The 24,154-nt window shown below is 41.3% G+C and overlaps 2 protein-coding genes across 2 annotated transcripts in view; both read left to right on the forward strand.

Annotated features, from left to right (window-relative positions):
• Nucleotides 1–6,479, forward strand: part of hydin (HYDIN axonemal central pair apparatus protein) — a 65,140-nt gene extending 58,661 nt beyond the window's left edge. The window contains exons 79-93 of the mRNA XM_028408739.1: nucleotides 38–245; nucleotides 330–554; nucleotides 1,158–1,327; nucleotides 1,409–1,607; nucleotides 1,698–1,850; nucleotides 2,022–2,192; nucleotides 2,312–2,421; nucleotides 2,510–2,732; nucleotides 3,307–3,516; nucleotides 4,370–4,533; nucleotides 4,651–4,801; nucleotides 4,876–5,106; nucleotides 5,187–5,411; nucleotides 5,677–5,958; nucleotides 6,273–6,479. Coding sequence (XP_028264540.1) covers nucleotides 38–245; nucleotides 330–554; nucleotides 1,158–1,327; nucleotides 1,409–1,607; nucleotides 1,698–1,850; nucleotides 2,022–2,192; nucleotides 2,312–2,421; nucleotides 2,510–2,732; nucleotides 3,307–3,516; nucleotides 4,370–4,533; nucleotides 4,651–4,801; nucleotides 4,876–5,106; nucleotides 5,187–5,411; nucleotides 5,677–5,958; nucleotides 6,273–6,479 — 2,929 coding nt within the window. The remainder of the gene's footprint in view (nucleotides 1–37; nucleotides 246–329; nucleotides 555–1,157; nucleotides 1,328–1,408; nucleotides 1,608–1,697; nucleotides 1,851–2,021; nucleotides 2,193–2,311; nucleotides 2,422–2,509; nucleotides 2,733–3,306; nucleotides 3,517–4,369; nucleotides 4,534–4,650; nucleotides 4,802–4,875; nucleotides 5,107–5,186; nucleotides 5,412–5,676; nucleotides 5,959–6,272) is intronic.
• A 1,037-nt stretch (nucleotides 6,480–7,516) lies between these two features.
• necab2 (N-terminal EF-hand calcium binding protein 2) overlaps nucleotides 7,517–24,154 on the forward strand; it is a 164,666-nt gene continuing 148,028 nt past the window's right edge. The window contains exons 1-2 of the mRNA XM_028408298.1: nucleotides 7,517–7,843; nucleotides 12,383–12,407. Coding sequence (XP_028264099.1) covers nucleotides 7,517–7,843; nucleotides 12,383–12,407 — 352 coding nt within the window. The remainder of the gene's footprint in view (nucleotides 7,844–12,382; nucleotides 12,408–24,154) is intronic.

Genomic DNA, 24,154 nt, shown 5'->3' on the forward strand with positions numbered 1-24,154 from the left:
GGTGGATCTATCAGTTGTTGTAATCTCTGGGGTGCAGGTTGCCACTGTCTGTGTCCTACACACCATCCTCGGAGGGACATGTGAGTTTTAGACTGGTTCTGAGGGTGAAGAGGAAGTCAGTGTCACTCACTCTGACTGTTAAGGCTGATTGTTTTGCCATGAACGTTTCTGTTCAAGTTGAAAACCCTAAAGGAGGCCTCAAAGAGATCATCCCTAACCACCAAGATTCTCTGGACTTTGGAAAGGTCAGCGCACTTTACAGACACACAATCACACCCCTTTACATGGACACTTGTCTGACTGTCACATTAACGTTTGTGTTTGTTTAGGTTGGAGTTTTAGAGCAATCCACCTTTAGTTTTCTGGTGTCCAACCTGGCAAGATTTAATCTGGAGGTGACCTTTGACCTAACTGGTCCACCAGAGGTACTGCAACATTTAGAGGTGAAGCCACAAAACGTTGCTATGGTCATGGTTGGGAAGCAGCTGCAGTCGTCTCTGTTCTTTTGTCCCAAGAGCACTTGCAGCCTTCAGGACGTCAGACTAATTATCAGGGTAAGGAAGCTTCTGTTACATAATCATCTTAAAGGTAGGGTAGGAGATTTCATTCTGATGCACTTTTTGTTAAACTGCTGAACTAATTGGTTGCTATCGGATTGTAAAGAGAACTTCTCTTTACAATCCGATAAAGCCGTTTTGCTTTAAAACGAAGAATATTAATCATCTGTGGAAGCTATAAAATGCTAAAAACATCAGCCAATCCTACGAGGCGCACCTGCACGGAGTATTGGCTGGTTGTCACTGTCTTCCTGCTCTGCGTGCACCAGAGAGGTACGTGCATGATGGCCGAAGTCCCAGACTGGTTGGGAGGCATGGCGCCGAGGGAAAGGGGCGTGTGTTTACTTTCAAAATCTGGCTGACTCACTGAGTTTTCAAAATCTCCTACCCTACCTTTAAAGGGATGATAAAATTGAGTGGCCTCTTGTGGCAAAGTTGCATATCACAATTATTATTTTCAGCCCTTGTTTATCAGCATCACAAATAAACTAATACTCTTTTTTTGTGCTTTCTGGGTTACTGTAGAAATTTAGTGTTGAGAGTCCAAGGCTCTAACTGGCAAGTGGGTATTTCTCTCTCTTTGTTGCTCCTTCTCATCAGGTAAAGCATGGCCCAACATTTACCTTTGCCCTTAAAGGCAGGGCTGTAGCACCCACCCTTGAATTCTCCTTCACCAAGTTCAACTTTGGCAAGCGCCTCCTGTACTTTCCTGGCATGGTGCCGGCATCCCAGACGCTTGCAATCAGCAACAAAGGCAAAATGGATATCAGGTATGTGTCAGTTTGTTTCTCTTTATCTGTGGGTCAAATTAAAAATAAAATATATCATATGGTCTGCTTCCCTCTCCTCAGCATCCATTCGCAGTTTAAGAACACTGAGTACCTGGAGATGGACTTTCAGCCAGGTGTTTTGTCCCCTGGTGCTGTGATGGAGCTACCGATCACCTTCTATCCTCGTGAGGCATGTCAATACCACGAAGAGCTCCCCTTCATCTTAAACAACTGTTTCCAAAAACAAGTTGACATACTGGGACAAGGTGTTGGGATAAAAGTGAGAAATTGTACAATCTGATACTGATAAAACCACATCAACACCACTGTAAACTGACAACTTTAAAATTTGATTTGTTTGTTGTGTCAGCTGGAAGTGGAGGATCCACGGGAGAGGAAACTGAGGCTGGTATCTCTGACTGTGGGACAGAAGGTGAAAAAACGGGTGGTTCTAGTCAACCGCAGCAGTGTAGACCTTGCTTTCACCCTGATGCTCAACACAGATATACCACAGGACTTAAAGGTGGGGAAAACAAACACACGCACAACCCTAGATATTGATGAAAGATGTTAATATAAATAATGTTAAATAAAATAAATTAAAAAATTTTCTGCACTGATTTTATATATGTTTTGTAATTTTATGTCCTCCATAACACCACCAACACTAAACAACACTTGATACCTCCTTCAGGATCTGTCTCTCAGTCCAGCTGGTGAGCTGAAACTGAAATCTAACGGCGGGTTGTGTACTGTTGAGCTCCAGTTCTCGCCTCGTCAGCACCTTCCTCCCTTCACTGCTGAGCTGCAGGCAGACTTTGCAGGCTTCCTACACCCCCTGCTGACCATCCAGGGCAGCTGCCAGGTAGACAGAGATGTGCATGTCCTGTCAACATTTTTAAATTATATATATAAAACCAATGTTCTGATTGTTAGAATTCTGATAATAGACACTGGCCAGTTAAACACCTTCTCCATTTTTAGGATGTGCAGGTCCTGCTGGATCAGAACTACTTGTCTTTTGGAGCTGTAGTCCAGCGCTGCCAGATCAGGAAGAAGATTGTCATGATGAACACTGGTGATCTTGGTGCACGGTGAGGATTATAGTGTGTCATCCAATGCTTTTCAGCTTGTCTCTACGATCATGTATGGCTTACATTTATCCTTGCACCTTAACACCAGGTTCCACTGGAACACAGAGGCCTTTCCTGCAGAGGTGTCCATCACACCAGTTGATGGGTACATTGGCCCCGGCGTGGATATTCCCTGTGAAGTGACTTTTGCCCCTGTGGAACTCAGTAATGACACAAGATACGAGAACCTGTCTTGCTTTGTGGTGGGCTCCTCCTCACCCATAACACTGACTGTCACAGGCTCCTGCATCACAGCCTCAACAGGCAAAGAGGTTAGACATCAAAAATTTGCAGCGTACATTTTAGTGTTTTTTTAAGTGATTTCTTCAGAGAATACATCATGTATCTTGTGTGCGTGAGTGGTTATTACCAACACAAAATAATTTTATGTGTCATTTCATTTAAAGTGCAGAAAGTGTTCTGATGTTTCACTACACACACAAAGCACAAGGAGTGAAGGTAATTAGGCAATTATGGAGGTTTGCCTTCAGACGTAAGACCTTCCCAGCTAATATATCACCATATTACATTAAAAACAGATTTTTGAGGCCTTTCCAGCGTGCATAAAACCTAAAAGCTGGCCTGAAATGCTTAAAGGCCGATAGTTTCAGACAGTCATTTGGCTCATTTGGAACAGCAAGCTACATTAACAGATTTATCTGTAAATTTTCTGTTTCATTTAGCTGAGTACCGGAGAAAATCTGCCATGTCATGCTGATTTCAAACTAATCATTTTATTATAAAAGCACATATCTCATGCTTATCTCTGACATCTACTGAACGAGATTATGTTATAACATCATGCCTTTATTTTATTTGTTGTAAAATTCTTACTTGTGTCTCCAGGTGGTGAATTTCGCTTGTGATGTGCGCAGCTGTCACACACAGACCCTGTTTGTGCTCAACCCCACAAGCCGGCGCTGCACCATCAGACCTGTCATTGAGGGCGAACAGTGGAGTGCTGCACTCTTTGTGACCTTTGAGCCCAACCAAAAAAACACATATGACGTTACCTACCGACCACTGACCATGACTGCTGAGGGAAAGAAACACCAGGTAAAGGAGTGATCACGCTGAAAGCCATTTATGCCTGGAAGTTTGTGAACCCCCCCCCAATACAACCCAAAACATCAGTTGATTTTCAGTCCTGGCAGTAACAAAAAACACAAAAACAAGTGAAAGTAATATTTCATTTTGCCAGTATCCAATATGACATATGTGTAAAGTAGCAAGAGTGTACAAACCTCAAGGATTGGCAAATTAGAATCCAGTCTGATCTTCGCAACACATGTTTGTTGAAGCGTACAAATGCATAATCAAAGGACATTTCTGAGAACTTCATACAAACGTTTGTTGCTGCTCATCAGGCTGGAAAAGGTCACACAACCATCTCTAAGGAGATTGTACTCCACAGATCCACAGACAGACAGACAGACTGTATGAATGGAATCAACAATCAAGTCCATTGTTACCCTCCACAGGAGTGGTCTGTCCACAAAGATCACCAAAACAAGTCATGTAATACACTGTGAGGTTACCCAGGGTAAAAATGATGTAGTAGTAGTAAAAATTATTTGGCTCAAATTATTATTTGGCCCAATGACACTGCATTCTAGCATATGAACCTATCACATCTGTTAGACATGGTGGTTGGTAGTGTCATGGTTTGGGCCTGTTTTGCTGAACCTTCTGAACCAGAAGGATACTAAAAGCAAAGGTTCATAGTCTTTTGCCAATGGATCATTTTTTCTTGATTAAATAAATGGCAAAATGAAATATTTTTGTTCTCCTTATTCTACTTACAGGACAGGAAAATTCTAGAAAGTTCACAAACTTCCTAATTAAGCTTATTATTATTATAATGGTTAATACCCGATGTGTGGTATATTTCTTCTCTTCATTCCCTTAGGGATCAGTCTTTTTCTCCTTCCCTGATGGGATAGGCATCCTGTACTCCATGCAGGGAACTGCTGATCCTCCCAAGGCAGAGGACACCATTGTGCATGAGCTGCCTGCCAAAAGCCACCACTCATCGCTGCTCCCTGTACACAACTGGTTGTCCAGGCAGCAGCGGTAAAACACACAATCATCACTTCCTAAATGTACAACAGTCCCTTTATAATTTAGTGTAAACAAAAATGTGGTACTATATAAGTCCTTGTAAAGTCAGGATTGTGCCTGTGTTCTCAGGTTCCGTGTGCTGATAGAGACAGTGAAACCTGAGAAAGTAGATGCCTCAGTATCCATCAGTGGTGTGGAGTTCATTGAGGTCCCTGCTCAAGACAAGAGGGACTACAAGTTGTCTTTCTTCACATACAAAGAGGGGCACTATAACATTAAGGTTTGCTCACACACTACATGTGTCTGTGACTGAACATGGACACATTACTAAACCTCATCCTCACTGTTCTTCAGGTGACTTTTTGTAATGAGGCGACAGGTGAGTACCTGTTTTACCTTGTCAACTTCAAAGCCACGTCTCCGGGAGTCCTGTCCACAATTGAACTGGTGACGGCTGTTCGCCGGACGGCCTCCGCCGGCGTGCAGGTGGAGAACCCCTTGGCTGCATCTGTTTGCCTCACAACTGAATGCAAATGCCCTGACATCAGTGCCCCAGCCCAGCACATCGTGCCAGGACAGTCCAAGGTGGATTTCATATCACACTGATATAATATGTCCACAGACAGACTGACACTGATTGTGATCAATGTGTGTCCTCTCTTCAGTGTGTTTTAAGCTTTGAGTACCAGCCACTACGAGAGGGCGAGTCTACAACACAGCTGACTCTGTTCAGTAGCGACCTGGGTTACTTTCGCTACGACCTAATTTTAAAAGCTCTGCCACCACCGCCAGAGAAAACAGTCCATTTCAACACGTCTTTGGGTAGCAGCCACTCCGTCCTCGCCAAGTTCATGAACTACACTCGTGTCAAAGCCGAGTACTCCTGTAAGGTAAATAAAAAAGCTAACAATTATGTAGACAATAAAAACACAGAGTGGACACACTTTTGCCTGGTTTGCCTGAAAGGAGTGACAGTGACTACACCAGCAGATTTTCAGCTAGACAACCAGTGCTATTACTCTCACTTGACTCAAACAACTGGAAAAAAAGACAAGAATCTGGTTATTTCTCTATTTTCAATGCATTCTCCTAATGTCTTCCTGCTCCATTGACTGCAGTGATTACTTGCTGACCTGTTATATCTCTCTGTTCCAGACTGACTGTCCAGATTTCATTGTGGACAAGAGTGTTACTGTCCCCCCTGGTTTCCAGGCGGGGTCAGAGGCCAGCGTGGAGGTTTGTTTTGAGTCTCATCAACTGGGAGAAGTGAGAGGCCAGCTCAACCTATCCTCAGGAACTGGTGGTGAATATGTCTTTCCCTTACACGGGGTCTGCGTCCCTCCCAAAGCTCAGGGTCCGTTCGTCATCAAATCAGGTCGCAACATCATGATCCCCTTTAAGAATGTGTTCCTGCAGACCACAGCTTTCTCTTATCAGGTAAAGAGCCAGAGCCAATATGTGAAAAAAAGTTATTTCAGAAAAGAATAGCTGAAAATGAAAACGATAAATACAGTCTTGTTCAAAAGTTACCACTCCCTAAGTACCCTCCATGATTCAATAATTGTTTCCTCTGACTTTATCAGTCTTTCACAATGTTTTTACTTCTATGATTTTATGTAAAAACATAATAAAAAAGCATGTGATTGTAGTAGATCTTAACATTTGGGTTCTAACTTTTGAACAGGGCCATGTCTTACACAGCCTGGCCCATCTGCTTTTATACTCCTATCATTCTCTTTTTGTCTTACTAGGTTGACAATCCCAGTTTCACCGTCAAGGGGGTGGACAGCATGCCCTCCAAGAAAACCCAGAACATCCTGGTGTCCTTCAACGCTCCTCCAGGATCCCCAGGCCCATGGTTTGGCAGCATGACTGTCTTCAGCCAGCGCTTTGAGGGCCACAAAAAACCTTGCTCATGGGTCTTTTACCTGAAGGGATACCGCCCGGAGTCATCTTAAAGACACATGGACACATAGAGGGTCGCACAGAGTACATTGTCACATACTTTTTAATTTATTTTTGCCCTATAGCCACACATTAAAGCTTGATGTTAAAGCCAAAAATGCAAGCCTCGGTTGCCTTATATTTTGAAGAATGACTTAATACAAAGGTGTTGTTTAATATTTAATAATTATCTAAATAATCCTGCAGAGAAAAGCCGACCTTGGCCTGTCATTGCACTTATTTCCACATGGGGGCATTCATGTCAAGTGTTCTGACCCACTCCAGTGATGAGGCCAGGATACATAATTTAACCTGCCTTTTCTGCCTTAGTCATCCTTACAACCTGTGCGTTGTGTGTCAACTTTCCACCAGTAGTTAATTTGTCCAAACCTATCCTGTGCTGTTAGACACACAGCACATTGCAGGAAAGACTAGCTACTCTGCGCAAAGGGCAGAGCTGGGGGAGTCGCTCATTACCAAAGGTTAGATCTGTCACAACACACTCACCCATACACACGCACACACAAAGCTCTAATGAGGAGCTGGAGTGACAGATCAGGAAACACTTCTTTTTACTCCATGAGAAAAATCCTCTGATCCTCCCTTTGGGATGCAGAGCAGTGGTTCACACCTCCTGCTGTGGCTGTTTAACAGAAGAAAAAGGGAATATGACAGACTTTAAAGCAGAGAGAGGACAGAAATTAATGTAATCACTTGTTTCACAACTCAGCTTGATTCAGATGGCTTTAGTTCAGAGATGCCAGCAGCTTTTTTCTACAGCACAAATGCTTGATAAGGTAAAACCTTTACAGAAGTGTATGGAAATATGCAATGGAATACATTCTACTTCACAAGTGTCACTAAGACTTGTAAATGACAGTCTACTTATGAATATTTAAAGAAAAAAACATTTGCCAGGTAATTACTGGGGCTGTGTAGGATGTGTGGGTGTGTTTTGGGATGGGTGATGTAAGAGGGGAGGATGGGGACGGAGGGTGGGGCTACTCTCTCTCCCCCATAGAGCGCAGCATGAGCGCTCCGCAGCAAAAGGATGTGTGAGCAGGCAGCGCGCTACTGTAGGGACGGAGTCCACAAACTGCTTAACAAAGAACAAGTCAAACTTCGTGCCCAAGAAAGCCGCGAGCAGCCGAAACCCGTAGCCGGTCAGGACAGCGAGTCCGCGACGGCAGCGCAGTCCGGAAACAGCGGCGCTCAGCCCGGTGGAATCGACGGGCTCGTCCGCTGGATCGTCACCAAAATGAGCGACAACAAGAACATCTCCAGCCGGGAGTACGCCTCCACCAAGGAGGAGGTGGCCGTGGCTCAGGAGCAGTTCTTCGCACCTGAACCTCGGCGAGGCATCTCCGTTATTTTGGATGTGAGTATGTGGAAGGAGGCACCGGGCAGATAGGGCGGGTGGGTGAGCGGGATGAAGACATCCAGAGAGCGGTGCAGTGCGCACTTACGCACAGAGGCGATGTTACGAAATACTTAAGAATTGTAGCTGGCGCTTGGTAAATAGATTTTCCTGGTTAACTGATACGTTGGTAAGACAAAGTAAGACACCTGGGTGTCAAAGTAAAAAGATTTGGACAGTCTCTTCCTGGATATGTTTATCCTTTTAAAGTTTGGCCCGTCCAAAAATTGGCCAAAATTTCCCAAAGCTTGACTCAGTTTGTATACTTCATATCAATAAAACAGTCATCATTAATTCAGACAGTTTTACTGTCAGCAGCTACACCCATGGCAGTTTTATCCCAGCTATTAAATTATTAAAGACAATTTCTTACAACTGTATGCTGTAATTGATCCCTGCGTTACAGCAGGACCAAAGTACGTACAGTCCAGCGGATAAACGCGCAGTCTGCACAGGCTTCATTTAGGTCACTTCATCAATACTATTGCCCTCCCCCCTTCATCTTTAAATGTTTTCCCTGGAGATGTGCTAAAACACTGAAGTAGTCCAGCTCCTGCAGACACCTAAATTGACTGAAAAGATGATAAAGAAGGGGGTCTATGAAAACCTAATTATGATCAATACCAGTAGGCCATTGTATCCCAGTACCCTAGTAAACCAATTCTGTGTGCAAGAGAGTGGGGGGTGGGGGGTGTAGCAGCTGATACTTCAGTCCTTGAACATGCAGCTGTCCTCTGCTGCAGTAAATGTGGTGAGAGTAAAAGCTGGCTCATTGACACCTCTCCTTCTCTCCTCATTTCCTCCATATCCTTCTCGCCTTCACCCTCGCAAACATCCATTCCTAATATGGTTAAAGAATGGCTGCGACACCCTTCTTCTTTTCAATGTCTCCCCTCTGCTGTCTCATTTTCTTTTCACTCTGTCTTTTTGTTACAACTCTACACACACACAACATTCATCGCACTACTTTCTCTCCTCTATGAGCTTGTCTGTCTCCAGCAGCTCCAGAGTTGTTGGCTGTTTTTCTGTAGAGTTGAGTGCGCCCCAGGGTAAGCAGAACAGCAGAACAATGCAGAACAGCTTGTCATTTGGAACGCAGCTTGTCAGCAGTTAATGATTTTCACTTTGGCCCGTTCAGGTGGCTGCCTCTTTCTGTGAATGCACCACTGAATATAATATATACCACTATATACCACTGTATATACTGTATACTGTATATCAGTCAATCAGTTTATTATGTACTTTTGTATTACAAAGCCATACATCCTTTCCTTCATAATGACTGGTATCCGTGTTGTCCACTTACATTTCTTTAAAAGTCTTGGCTGAAACTAACCATTTGTGTTGCATTTGCAGATTGATTTGGGTTAATCAGTGGAAAAAAATGTGCACTCATGCCTAGGTTTAGTCATTATAAGCACTTGGGTAGGTTCACAATTTCCAGTTACCATGGTGATAAGCCCTTATAACGGTACATTTTACATGCATTACATACATACATATGACACAACCACAAGAAGGCGCAGATGGGTCTACTTGATGTCCATATCCAGGTTAGGCTACTTTTTATGGGATCCAAAGTTAACTGTTTGAGATACAGCATCTGACTATATTTGCTCAGGACTGTAGCCCCACCCCCAGCGGATTAAAAACAGGTAATGCTGTCATCAGTGGTTTCACTTAGTTTGAAGAGTGAGGAAACAACAGAAGAAAAAGTCTTAAATTTGTCATGTATGATGAGAAAATAACTGATTAATACATACAGTGTTTGCCTAAAAATGTCTAAAACAAGTTGCTAATTTAATTTCTAAAAAAGAATTTGATTAGTATATGAAAAACACGTCTCTGCTCTGCAATGTGATGCAAAAGAATGTGTGCAACTCACAGACTTTCACATTCTGCCTGTAATAAAGTTTAACATCTATCCTCTCAGCAGCAGTCTCTCAGCTCCTCCAGGTGAAAGGATGTCAGTCTTGGCCCGGTTAAGAAAACACACCTCTCAGAATACACAACCTACTTCTTTTCCAAGCTGTAAATTTCAGCAGCCATAGCTTCCCACAAAATATGCCTAAATGCTTTTAACGTAAAGGATTTTAACGTATCGGCGATCTACCAGAACGGACAGATCGTTTTATCGTCCATAGAGCACGTTCTATTAATTGCAGTTCTATGTTCGCGCAGAAGCATGAGTTTTTTTCACTCGGCCAACTCTCAATGCGCTTAATGTGAACACGACCAACCAATGACAGCCTCCCTGTTAGGAAGCTACGGCTGAAAACGAAAAGAGAACGGAGGAACTGGTCCCTAAAACGAACTCCACCTTTATGTTCGGTACTGTTTCTGCCGGTAGCAGCGGCGCGTCTTCTAAGCCCGTGTCTGTGTGTGTCCGCGCGACATGTGTCGCAGTGGAAGGGCCGTGTGTATTATAATGCTACGAGCACGTACGCGCCCACCTCTCTGAACAATACCAGCTCGTTATATTCAGGTTCGCTGCTGTTTCTGCCGTCAGCAGCTCTTCTACACTTGTGTGTGTGTGCAGTGGGAGGGCCACGAGTGTACATCAGATGCAGACAGAGGCAACAGCTAATGACGTCACCAAAACAATAACGCAGGAATTTGATGAAGAGGCTCCATATGAGGTCTCTAGTAAACGGTGGACAGAGGTGACAGCAGCAGCTCCGTTTTTCCTTAGATATGATTCCAATGAAAGTTTGATCATTTGTTCTAAATCACATTGAACTTTAAGAGTTACTTAAGTCTCAATACTGTATTTACTGTTTAACCTTAGGAGGCACACTTCAGTCTGTTTAAATGACTGTTGAATAATACTTTACAGAATTACATTAGTCTTCTTTTTAACCTATTTGAAATAAAACTTAATTTTGTTCTGTAAGTTATTTAAATTTTCATGCTTATTGAAAACTAATACTGTGTGCACATTATCAGAGTTGTTGTTTGCCTTTAAAATCTACTGATAGTTTTTGAGAGGTGACAGATTAAAGAATCGTGATATAAAATCTTTGCCATATCGCCCACCCCTACCTCACTCTTTCCTTCTCTCCGTCCTCTGCCTTGTCATTGTGCTGTTTCATGGCCGTCCTCCTCAGTAGGAACACTTCATATCGCACACTGAAACACTGACGAAAGTACCAGTCCTGACACTTTCAGCTCCTTCGGAAACAAGCTTTCACAAAAGCTATGAATTAGCTCAATATGGCGCACACACAGCATGTAATCATCAATTAGTGGCAGAATAGCCACTCTCTTTGTGGTTGTGTGTTTCTGTCATCTTTCACACTAATAAACCTTTCCGTCTCATGGCTCCTAACAAGCCTTATTATACACCACTGCACCATGTCAGAATGAGACACTGTGGGATACAGCTGACTGGATGGAGGTAAAAAAAACAAACAAACCGGACAGGAGGTTATTGGTAATGACCACACTCATACATTGACACTCTGATGACACTAGTAACGTCACACAGAAGCTAGAAAAACTTCACGGACTATATTATATGTCTAAATAAGCTGAAACACAGCTAATCTGTGCTTGTTAGGTTTTGTTAGGAGGATCCAGAAGCAGAACACAGATGGAGCTCAGGTTAGTTTGGCTTTTAATTTTAACACACACATACATACGATAAGTCAAACACAATGAAGCCTGGTTAGGTTGGGAGGCTCTACAGCATGGCTGGCGTGATCTGGCTGGAGGAGCGATCAAAATGGTGAGACAGCACAAAAACCCACGTACTCTAGAGACGAAGAAAACTGTCACACCAGGTAAACAGCGGTGAGAGAGTTACTGTTGGTGCAGCCATTCTTTAAATAAACTTAAAATGCCGGAATAACATGATGAAGGAAACATACAACACCAGGTTCACTTTGACCTGCACACACACGTTGCAGCAGTGGCCATTTATTAAGAATTGCACACCGGTGTGTGACCCCGCCCACTTCCAAAAACTAGGTCACTGGGTCAATTAAGAGAATACAATGACATAGCTCAACAGTTACCAAACAATGTGAACGATCCAATGTCGAGGCAGAGTCATGCTCTGGCTTAAAAGGAGTGAAGAGATGAGATCATGTGCAGGTGTGCTAACCTTCAGCCAGCAGGAAGCCACGCCCAGCACCCCTGAAAAAACGAAGGCCTCAAAAGGAGGGAGAAAACGAAAACAAAGCACAAGCATTCCAAAAAACACAAATCATACCAATGCTACTGCTTTATCCCAAGGAGATAATCCCAGTTTATTGTTTTGTTACAAATAAAATCTTTAACTTATACCTCTCACATCAAGAACATTTTTGTGTGTGCAAATATGTGCAAATATTTTGTGTGTGCAAATATCTGCTCTATGTTCCTCTGGGTTTTGAACTGGATCTTGTTCCTTATGCAGACGATACACCATTGTTCTTACACAGAAGAACTACAAAATATTCCATAAGTTTTAAATGACTTAACTTTCAGTAACCCCAATGTCCTGTTTTCTGTTTACAGATATTCAGAAGAGCCGACAAAGACGGTGAGTATCATTATTCTTATTTATTGGTCTCTGCAGACATGAAGAGAATGTGTTTAACTTTATCCATTACCGCATGTCTAGAGAGCTGCATTATATAATGTTGCTGTATATGGCATAGTCATTGTGAGTCACGTGTCTTATTAATGTAAGATTTGAGTTACATTTGTGTTTTTTTAACTTATCTAAAAGGATTCCACTCTAATTACTTTAAAACATAATTTAGTTACTTACACAGTCTAAAACACAGAATAATAACAGCATTGGATGTTTTCCCAGCCATTAATTAATTAGTTTTAAATGTGAAAAATAAAGATCTAACAGTTGTAATTAAAATGTTCAATATTAAGCATAAGAAGACATGAGTTTTGAGCTTTGTCTGCATGCATAAAATATGGCACGTTACATTATATTACAATTTTCCATTTAAATTTTTAATGGAGATGATTTTTTTTCACTATTCACACACGCATAGGCGTCACTACCATTACATCAGAGGAGGACGTGTGTCTCTTATAGTCCAGAAAATACAGTATAATGTCTGAGGCCTGTGCAGGTTTGTTGCACACCTCAGTCAGTTTATATGTCTAAATGTTTGTTGTAGCAGTGAAAGAGTCTGGTTCAGTGGAAGGTGTTTGCATCTACACTTCTTCCTCCAGGAGCAACAACAACCTGCTCCTGAGCTGTTTTGGCCTTGTGTTTTGTGTTTCTTTTTTTATTTCATATTTTTAGCATGTTGGGGAGAAGTGTTTTCAGTGGGAAAAGTTTTTGTGTAGCTGAGCCAGTGAGCAGTTTGTTTATACCCTCTGGCATCACAGGCACTGCTATTTCCTCTTCATCTCTGTCTCTTCCCCTCCTGCTCCATCCATCTTTTCTCATCCTGTCCCTTCTCTTTTGTTTGATCCCATCACTGTGCTGTTGACAAAAAAAAAAGAATTTAACTAATGAGGAAACAGCATAAAAAGCTTTGCTCTTATCGGAGCCAGATGGTCATTTGCTCTTCCAGTGTGTGTTTTGTGTGTGTGTGAAAGGGATTTCTCTGCCATCCATCTCACTTGTCTTCTCTCCAGCACAGATACTGTCCCAAAATGTGTTTTTTTTTTTCCGGCAACATTCACAAATAACCTATGTCATATTTTTCTCTCATTTTTAGTTTTTTTTTGGTGTCTTACATTCCGATATTAACCTGTACATACATATCTGTACAGGCACCTGTGGTCATATCGATGTTGAAAATGCCAATATACAATGTTGCAAACACTTTTGTGGTGGAGGTAACAAAGTAGAGAAAATGAGCACCCGCAACACTGACTAAAACATACACAGGAAATGACAGCTACATGCATGCATGATAGGTTTTTGCGATCAAACTTACATGAGAATCGAAGTCATTTGAAAACTGAATTGCGATTAGGGGTGAATCGACATCGCGATATAATGATTTATAATGATCAATTATTATATCAAATATTAACGATTAATCATGCAGGCCTACTGTACTATATGGCCATTCCTTATGAAGCAACAAGTCCTGACCAAAAATGACCAGAAAAAACAACGGAACATATGGACAAATGTCTGAGTAAGGAGGTTACATGGGAGCACAAACAAGAGATTTCAAGTTTTCCCACGCTTAAGTAATCGTGGTTGAGTTTGACATGGTAGTGGGTTAGGTAAAAACCCTTACTGGTGTCAGCATTTTCAGCTATGATTGCAGCAAGTTCTTGTCCCCATTAACACATAAAGATGTGACAGGAAAAATATGCACACGTTTCATATTCTAGGACTGAAATATCGACCTTGTTACATTGTCCTGGTGAGCACATGCTGTTGTGAATCTATGCAACCTCCTGTGGTTGTTCAAACGATTGTATGTAAATCTCAGAAAATCATATGGAAGCTTGTTGATGACAGGAGGTTGTTTGCCTCGTATTGATGTTGATGTAGCTCTAATGCCTTAATCAAACTAGAGAAAACAAAAGTAGAGATTCAGACAATCTTACTTTGTGTGTCTTTATAGTTTGAAGTACTGCATGACAGTACCCTCGTAAGACGATTTAACTCTTGTCATCATGCTGCAGATGACAGTCTTATCTCAGCCGCTGTTAGAAATGACTGTGGCCTCTGCTTTCAACAATTTTCAGTACTTGCACTACCTAATTACCAACTTCTCTGATACACGTCAGTTAAAACAAGTTTACAGTTTTATTTCACGCTGATGTTATCCTTAGAACGGAGCAGCTCTTTCACAAACAAGCTGTCGGATTGCATGCAACCCTCTGATAATGTTATCACACTGGGTTTTTCAACAACTTTATTGCAGATCCAGATATGATTGTGAGCGAGCTGCTGCTGCTGCTGCTGCAGCAGAGAAAAGAGAATCAGCGAGGAACAAAGATGGCGTTATTTCATGTGTGGAGCGCGGCCTGAAGAGAAGGAACCAGTGAGCATAAGCTGTATAAGATGAAGAAGAAGAAGAGAAGAAGCTATTTTTACCCTCCTCCTCCTCTCTCCTGGGAGAAGGGTTTTAATGAGAGAGGGGGAGAGAGAGAGAGGAGGGGGATGCTAACGGGGAGAGGAGAGAATAGTTTAAAGAAGGTTCAGGGAGGGAGAGATTGACAGAAGGAGATGCAGGTGGTGGCAGGAGGAGTCTAACAGGGAGAGGAGGAACAGAAGAGGAGCGAGGGAATAAGGGAGGGCATCATACATCTGACAACAGGCCAGTAATTAAGGTTTAATTGGCTGCGTTCTGTCTTTACATTCACAGTGCAAATTTCAGCGCTGCCCTCGAGCTGCTGAAACAGCAAGCCTGACAGAGTGTGTGTACATTATACAACCATGTCTACCCAGTGTTGGTGTGTAATATAAGCATACAAAAAGTCACTGTGCCTGAGCTTCTTTGGATATGTGTGTGTGTGAGAGAGAGAGAGAGAGAGATGGATGTTGTTTTCCAGCTGGGGGAATGCTTCAGTAGCCAATAAGTTGCATCATTTGACAGCACTTAGTTTACCGTTTGCACCTCTAGCAGCACCTCTAGTATGCCACAGTCTGACTCTTCATCTGTGTCACTGAAATGGAAATGTTTGGAAACAGATTCTTTTTTAGTGGCTAATTGTTGAAATATCATTTCAGTTACACAACTTATCTAATCAAAGATGGACAGCAATCATCCTGATCACCCACATAATGGCTGCTTGCTGTAACCCTGCCCTCTTCCATGTTAGTGGAAAGGACATGGACCCAACTAAGAACTAAAAGTACAAAAGTACACATTTATTTCCAGAGATGGTTTATTGCTTGTTAGCTAGGTTTTGCTGCATTTTTGTCAATATGTTTATACTAATTAGTTATTGTTGGCTAAAAAAGGGGAGTTAAGGTTGCAGTCAGTAGCCAATGGAGCGGCATAACACATTTTCTGTGTCATGGTCCTAATCTGTGTCACGGTCCTCTTGAAAACCTCTGATGGCTCAGTTGGCAGCCTTTCAGAGTGCAGAAGATTTACCAAGAGGAATCTGAGGACCTGAATGCCTGTCAGACTGGTTTATGATGTAAATGCGGGCTGACTTTAACCTTCGGGTTTATTTGGTGTCTGTGTGTATGGCATCTTCCGTTAGCTGGTAGCTGCAAGCTTGTGCCACAACTGTTTCAGGGCGAAAGAGAGAAGTATCAGAGGTATCAGGCCTGATGATCTGGCTTTGTTCTCATGTTTTGAACACATGGTGTCTTTATAGTGTCCAGCTTATTTTCAAAGGATCGGCCCACACACTCCCCAAAATCTGACAGTCAGTGATCATTGCTTCCAGGTGACTGCTCCTCGTGTATCTGCCAGATAATGACACATGACACATGATTGTATTTTTCACCATCTGATACAGCTGCAAAAGTCTGTTAGGAGGTAGGCGTTGGGGAACATACAATGCGATGGATATTCCCTCAGGAGTCCTGTAAAGTTTAACCATGGAGGTTTATGGGGACTGACTCACTTTTGGACCCAGCCTCTAGAGACTGCAGGGTGAACTGCAATTTTTACAGGTCTGCATGGGCTTCATGCTCAAAATACACAAAGACATGACAATAAAGACAACTTACAAAGAAAACCATTCTCTTCTGTGCTCACAATTTGTGTTTATCACACACACATATTCCATTTGGAATCAAGTATTGACCTTATGTCACACTCGTGAAGTTGGGCTGTTTTTTACATTAGCTGCACTCTGGATGTGTGTAAGTGCTGCCTAATCAGACAGTGTGTGATTAAAAACCTGTGCAGGTGAAACATGGGCATGTTAATTCCTGTGTAGCCACACGTGAAGGTATTTTGTATGTGTGCTCCCACCAGTTATTGGGTAGCCCCCCCCCCCCCCCCCCCCCCCCCCCTTCTTCTCACATTGTGACACATCAGCCATCTGCTAATTATCGTCAGAGTGTTTGACATGAGGACAGAAAGCAGACGGAGTTTAGGGAGGCTTGTTTATCTGTGCTGTCAAGTCTAGACAGAATTACAATGTTACAGCTTAAAGCAAGTAGAAGGGTGCAGCTGCTTCTGTTCACTGTGGCCTGACGGAGCACGGTTACATTCATTAAACGGACTTCCTCATTTTGTTTGTACTTTGTCTGCAGATTAGGAGTCCGTGTGTTCTCAGCTGCACGTCCTCCTGTCCTATCACCTGTCTTTGCCTGTGTCTTGCTTTGCTTGTATTTAGCTCACAGCTCAGGCTTCTGTCTGAATGTAAATAATAATTTAAGAATGAGAAAACACACTTTTGAAACATTTGATCAATTTATTAGCATAAATTATATCATATTATAATTTAGTTTACCATTGTTGAATATTTATACGTTTTTGTCCGCGTTGTCACATTTACATTACATGACATCCTTGACAAATTAATGAATACATTGCTTAGTTAGCTCATTAGCATCAGGTAAATTTTACATAGAGACATCTGGTATCTGTAGTGATCCCATGTTGATATTTTAGTTGCTAAAGAAGAGCTACCGTAGCCATGGTGATAGATAATGCTGCAGCAAGAAGCAGAAGCTAGGAAATAGGAAAAGTTTCCTGTAAAGTTGCTGATGTAAAATAAAGAAACACTTTTAACAAAAGCAACCAATCAATAGAAGTATTATTATCAAATACGTTCCCTTTATTGACCACATTTACTAAACTGTAGTAGAACACCAGAAAGACAGTCGATACACTGGATGTATGGATGGACAGAATGTAACCAACCAGTACTTGATGAAATCATGAGATCATTTTGAAACACAACAGAGTTTCATGTAAACACATTAGGAACACTAAACAAACAAATCCATTAACCTTCCCCCTGCATCTCCATTATTTATACAGACAGTGAATCTGTGAATGAATTCATCCCGGACAAGCTGGATAATTACAAACTATAGCAACCAAAGAAATATGAAGGTATTATTATAATCCTTACTGTAATGGTGCAGTCAGACCAGCGCTTTAGGTTAGAACCAGTGTATCAGATGGGATGTTTGATGTGATAAATGGTGTTGTATGATCCAAAGGGCAGCATGGTGGTGAAGCTTTCTTTCACATGCTAAAGATGTGCTAGGTTTTTTAGGTCACTCTAAATTTCCCGTAGGTGTGAGTGTGAGCGTGTATGGTTGGCTTTATGTTGCCCTGCGATGGACTGGTGACCTGTCCAGGGTGTAGAAAGATGAGAATAAAGATTCAAAAAAATAAAAAAATCTAATGCTGCTAAAACAAAGAAAAACAGCAGGAGGGAAAGAAAAGACATGAATCCATGAAGAAAGATGAGCTGACGGGGCAGACAGGAGTGAGAGATGAGGCGGTGTAGACGGACAGCATGATGGGCCTGTACGGTGCATTTAGTTCATGGTTTATTTAGCAGGAGCTGCCGATTCATGGTACGCAGGTCTGAAAGAGAGGCTGGATATATCTCTTTTAGCTGTCTCAAACATTCTGCAAGGTTCCCTAGACTCTGAAGTTCAGAACAGCACTATAATATTAATAACAAGTATTTACGTCATTTTGTATGAAGGTCAAAATGTCCACTAAAAGTTTCCTAGAATAGCAAACCCTTCACATCAGCCAGGCGGTTCCTCAGTTTGTGTTCACTTTGTGTAAATGTTCATCTGCTGCTCAATACACTTACACATTGACCTAGGAAATGGACAGATCAGTCATCAATGTGAAGCCATGCTGAACACAAGGACATAAGTAAACAATGACTCTGTGAGCCAGCAGGGGGTTTAATGTTATGTATATGTGCTACATTTACTGGGAAGACTGATATTTAAATTGAAAGAACATTAAATCACTTAAATGATGATGATTTCCAATGGGACAGCATCAGCGGGAAAGAGCTACAGTTTTACAAATGACACCGTTGAAAATGACACAAAATGAGATTTACACAACCAAACAGAAACAATGCACAGCTTAATCAAGAGATATTCATGAATCAGTGATTCAGATGTGACAGTCGTCTCGTGTCTTAGATATTTTTTTAAGCGCAAATTTCTCTTATCAGCTCTTTTGTTTTTTTTGTTTGTTTTTTTTTATATATTTTTATTAATTTTAAGGTACAGCATGTATAGCAACAACAACAACAAAAAAATACATTCACAACCATAACATAAAAGTCAGAACATAACACATCTATGTCTGCGACAATAATGCATGGTCATGGTTAAATAAGGAAGATAATTGGAAGAAAAAGGTTAGATTCCATACAGCAAGACATAACATGTCAGCCATGGTTTTTGACTGATCACTTGTTAAAGTACTTCAATATAGGATCCCATGTCTTATCAAACTCATTTCCTCTATCTTAATCATACAACCTCAATCTCTCTAAATGCAGCATGTTAGACATTTCACTCAACCATAAGTTATATGTAGGGACAGCTTCCATTTTCCACATACGTAGGATCATTTTTTTTGCAATTACCATTCCAAATTGAACAGCTCTCATATTTAGTAGCAGAAGGAAAGACACTTGTAGCTCCTAAGATCGCTACAAGAGGGTTAGGTATCAGATGTTTGCCAAAAGCCCTGGAAAAACATTGAAAGATGCATTGCCAATATGAATGGAGTTTGGTGCATGACCAGAAGGAGTGTGTCAAGGTACCTATAGTAGATTTAAACCAATTACAGTCAGGTGAGAAATCAGGATAAAATTTATGTAGTTTCTCCTGTGAATAATGGAGCCTATGAAGTACTTTAAATTGTATAAGATTGTGTCTGGCATTAACTGAACATTTGTGCTTGCTTGTAGAGGCTTAACATGACCAAAAGTCAAGTCAAGTCAAGTCAGCTTTATTGTCAACTCTGCTATATGTGCTGAACATACAGAGAATCGAAATTGCGTTACTCTTCACTCCGCAACATATAACATGTAACTAAAAACTAAAGATAAATATAAAGTGTAAAAAAATGTACCTACAATGAGGCACACACAAAATACAAGGCACATAATGAAGGCACAATGCAGTAAGAGTGCAAAAGATGTATAGTGCAAGTCAGTGCAGTTGGCATAATATAAACAGGAATGGTTTAACTTATAACTGCTTATTGAGACTGGTATGAGAGTGCAAAAGATGCAATGGTGCAAGTCAGTGCAGTTGGCATAATGTAACAGTCCAGGAATAGTTTAAGTTATAGCAGCTTATATGAGACTGGTGTGACATGACAGGGTAAAAAGTGACTGGTGTGCACACTATGTAGACATTCCTCCCATATCATATCGCTTAATTCCACATTCAACTCATCTGCCCATGCCTGTTTATGTACCTCTGTTAGTAGCAGAGCTTTATCAAGAAGTATTCTGTAAAAAAAGGAAACTTCCCCTCGAGTAGCTGGATTAAATTCATTAATTGTGTCAAGAGTGTCGTGTTTATTCAGGACTTCAAAATTTGGTACACTTTTCTTAATAAAATCTCTTACCTGTAAATATCTGAAAAAACTAGTGGTAGGTATTGTAAATTTAGCTTGCAGTTGTATAAAGGATGCAAAATTGCCATTAATATACAAATCTTTTATGGTATTGATTCCCCTTTGTTTCCAATCAGAGAGAACTTTATCATTTAAAAGCATGATTTTTACAGATAGGTGCATCAGTATATACCCGAGGGGCCTTAATATACAGTTTTATCTGTTCCCAGATACGTATAGTATCTTTAATTACAACACTGTTATTATAATGTACCTTATTGACTTTGGTAGGACTGTTAAGCAATGCTAGCAAAGAGGTATTTCTACAAAGCGACCATTCCATGCTTATCCAGGCGGGGTAGGAGTATGAAGGTGAATCTGGAGAAAATGTTCTCCACCAGGAAATTACAGACAAGTGGGTGGCCCAGTAGTACATGTTAAAGTTTGGCAAAGCAAAGCCTCCAACATCCTTCAATTTGCACAGATGTTTTTTGAGATTCTGATGGCTTTATAATTCCATATAAAGGGCACAATGATAGTCTAATTGTTTAAAATACGATAGAGCAATAAAACATGGAAGGCATTGAAAAAGATGTAGAAAACGTGGCAACACAATCATTTTAATCGCATTAACTTTACCAACAAGGGAAATGGGCAGGGTCTTCCAAAAATATATATTCTGTTTAAGTTGCTCGATTTTATTATGCCAATTCTGTTGTAAAAGGTTCTTAGGATTCTTAGTCACAATTACACCAAGATATGAAAAATCATGAAGGGCTTTCCTGAATGGTGTAGATTGTATATATGTCATATCTATTTCCTTTGAAATTGGCATTAGTTCACTTTTGTCCCAATTAACAGAAAAACCAGAAAGTCTGCCAAAGTTACTAATTAATGTCAGAAGATGAGGTATCGAAGCTTGAGGGCTGGAAATGAATAGAAGGATGTCATCCGCATATAATGAAATATGATGTTCTCGTCCAAAGACGTCAATAGGAGATATTAAACGATTTTGCCTAATACTAGCAGCTAGTGGTTTAATACTAATAGAAAACAAAAAGGGAAGAGGGGGCACTCCTGGCGGGTTCCCCTACTGATCAATATAGGTGATGAAATATCCTGGTTGGTAATAACTGAGGCAGTTGGGTGTGAATAGATAAGTTCAATCCACTTAATAAAGGAGGGTCCAAATCCAAATTTTTTAAGAGTAAAAAACATATAAGGCCACTCCACTTGGTCAAACGCTTGCGCGCGTCCAGGGAGATTACTACTGCCTCCTCTGAATGTTCTGCATATAAAATGTGGAACAAGCGGCGCAAATTAAAATACATATGTCTATCTTGCTTTAAACCAGTCTGGTCTGGATGGATAATAGAACAAATGTGCTCCTTTAATCTGTTGGCTAAGATTTTCGCAAGAATTTTAGTCTCAATAGGCAATAAAGAAATAGGACGATATGAAGAGACCAAATCAAGGTCACGGCCAGGCTTAGGGATAAGTACAACATTGGCCTTATATAAAGTAGGAGGTAATCTAGAGGTCTGCAAAGAGTGTTTTAGCATACGTAATATGAACGGGGCAAGTTTATGTATTAAATGCCATAAAAAATTCAATACAAAAGCCATCTGGTCCACCAGCCTTATTGTTAGGAAAGGAGGAAATTATTTTTTGTATCTCCTTTAAATCAATATCCGCTTCTAGTAAAGAGATGGACTCATTGGACAATTTAGGCAGTTTCAAATCCTTAAAGAAATTTTCCATCAACCCTTGATCAGGTTCTCCCTGCGATTGATAGACCTGTTCATAAAACTTAGAAAAACATTTACTTATTTCCCCAGGATCGGTCAGAAGAGTCCCATTATTCATCTTAATAGAATGTATGGCTCTGGATGCCTGTGATTGTTTCTCCTCTGGCTTTTGTGCTAAAATTTGATTGATAGACATGAGATGAAGGACACAACATTTTCGCAGCTGTTTTCTTTATATGTGTTTCTTGAAGAAAACAGACATCAGCTTTCAGCTTTCGCAAATGTGTGTACACTTTTCCTCTTTTTAAAGGGCTATTCAGTCCTCTTACATTCCAGCTGACTAATGTAAGACCATCTTCAGTATGTTTACTTAACCCATTTAACATATCTATAATGCAAAATGACACATTACATGACCATGGCAGGAAAAAATATGCATTAGATTATTAAGATAGATGTGTTGAATAAAATAGAACATTGAACAAAACGTATGAACAAACAGGAGGAGGAAACCTTGCCCACGTGCAGTACTTCCATACGCCAAACTCAAAGTCAAAGCTAAACAACGGTGCCGGTTTAGGGCCCACGTTAGCATATAACTACTCTTCTCACCTCATCCAGTGGAGGACTCCATCTCCACAAATAAATGTAACAAATCAAGAATTTTACCTCACCCAGATCACAATATAAACAACTTTTTACCAGTCAACATTTAGTCCATGTTCTGGCTGGATCCAAATTCTGTGTCCCAGTCTTTAGCCTCTCGGCCTAGAAACTTTTCAGCCTCAGCCGGGGTGTTGAACACTCCTGTGCTATCATTCACCGTGACCACGACCCTGGCACGGTGCCTGAAACCACATTGAATTTTCCTGATTCTGCATTTCTCCTTGATGTGCTGGAAGCCATTCGTTTCTTCATGGTCGCAGAAGTCAGGTTGGGAAAAATGAACACAGGGCGTCCATCGTACCACAGCGGAGCCTTCTCCCTCGCAAGTCTCAGTACGAGCTCTTTCGGACCGAAGTCCCTTGCCTTTTCTGGTCATTTCGTCCTTGAGTTAAGCTAGACCACAAAATTGTTTTTTTTTTAAAGGTGGAGCTCCCTCAAACACATCTAGTCTGTCGCGTGGTCCGGCATCTTCCCCATCAGCTCTTTTGTTATAGATGTTTCAGCCAGATACAAAACATATAACATATTATATGTTACTTTTACATTAATGAAACATGTAATTATATTGCCCAGCATCAGCAGACTTTCACTTAGGAGTCTTAGGTTTAACTCCACCTGACACTGCCAGTTGTTTTTTTTTCACTTGTGGTTAAGTTTCACTGTTAATCATGGTTGAATTAGGCATAAAAACTACTTGTTAAGGTTAGGCATACAATATATAAAAACAGGGTAAGGTTAAAACCAGGGATGTCCCGATCCGATCACATGATCGGAAATCGGGCCCTATTACGTGATTTCGACTCGATCGGAATTGGACGTTACTTCCCGATCGGGACCTGGATATATATTTATTAGGGCTGTCAAAGTTAACGCTTTCTGTGCAGGGTGGCTCTGTTTCTTGTAGTGTAGGGGTATGACCGTTGCCTTTGGTGCGAGAGGTCCTTGGTTCAAGACCTCAATGAGCCGCTGCGTGTGTGAAATGTCCTAGCTTGGGAAGCAGCGCATATGTGGAGATCCACAGTCAATGCGACAGTGATGAACAGTCAGCACGAAGCACTCTGGACACACGCACACAAGTTTTGCTTGCAATAACAGGAAAAGTCATTGCAGTGTCATTTATATGGCTCAAAGGTGCAGGATTGCTCAAATGACTGCAACGAGTGACTTGCTATTTGCCTTTGTAGAGAACCCTAAAAGTATCGGATCAGGACTCAGTATCGGCAGATACTCAAAATCAAATGATTTGGACTCGGACTCGAGGGCAAAAAAACCTGATCGGGACATTCCTAGTTAAAACACATTTTACAAGGACAACCGCTCTTGTCACCTGATCGCCGTTTTCGGCTATGAGTCCCCACCTCCATAAAGGACTTAAATATCAACCTTGTGTTATGCTTTCCTGGCTG

This window comes from Parambassis ranga, chromosome 6 (assembly GCF_900634625.1).
Source record: "Parambassis ranga chromosome 6, fParRan2.1, whole genome shotgun sequence".
NCBI lineage: Eukaryota > Metazoa > Chordata > Actinopteri > Ambassidae > Parambassis > Parambassis ranga.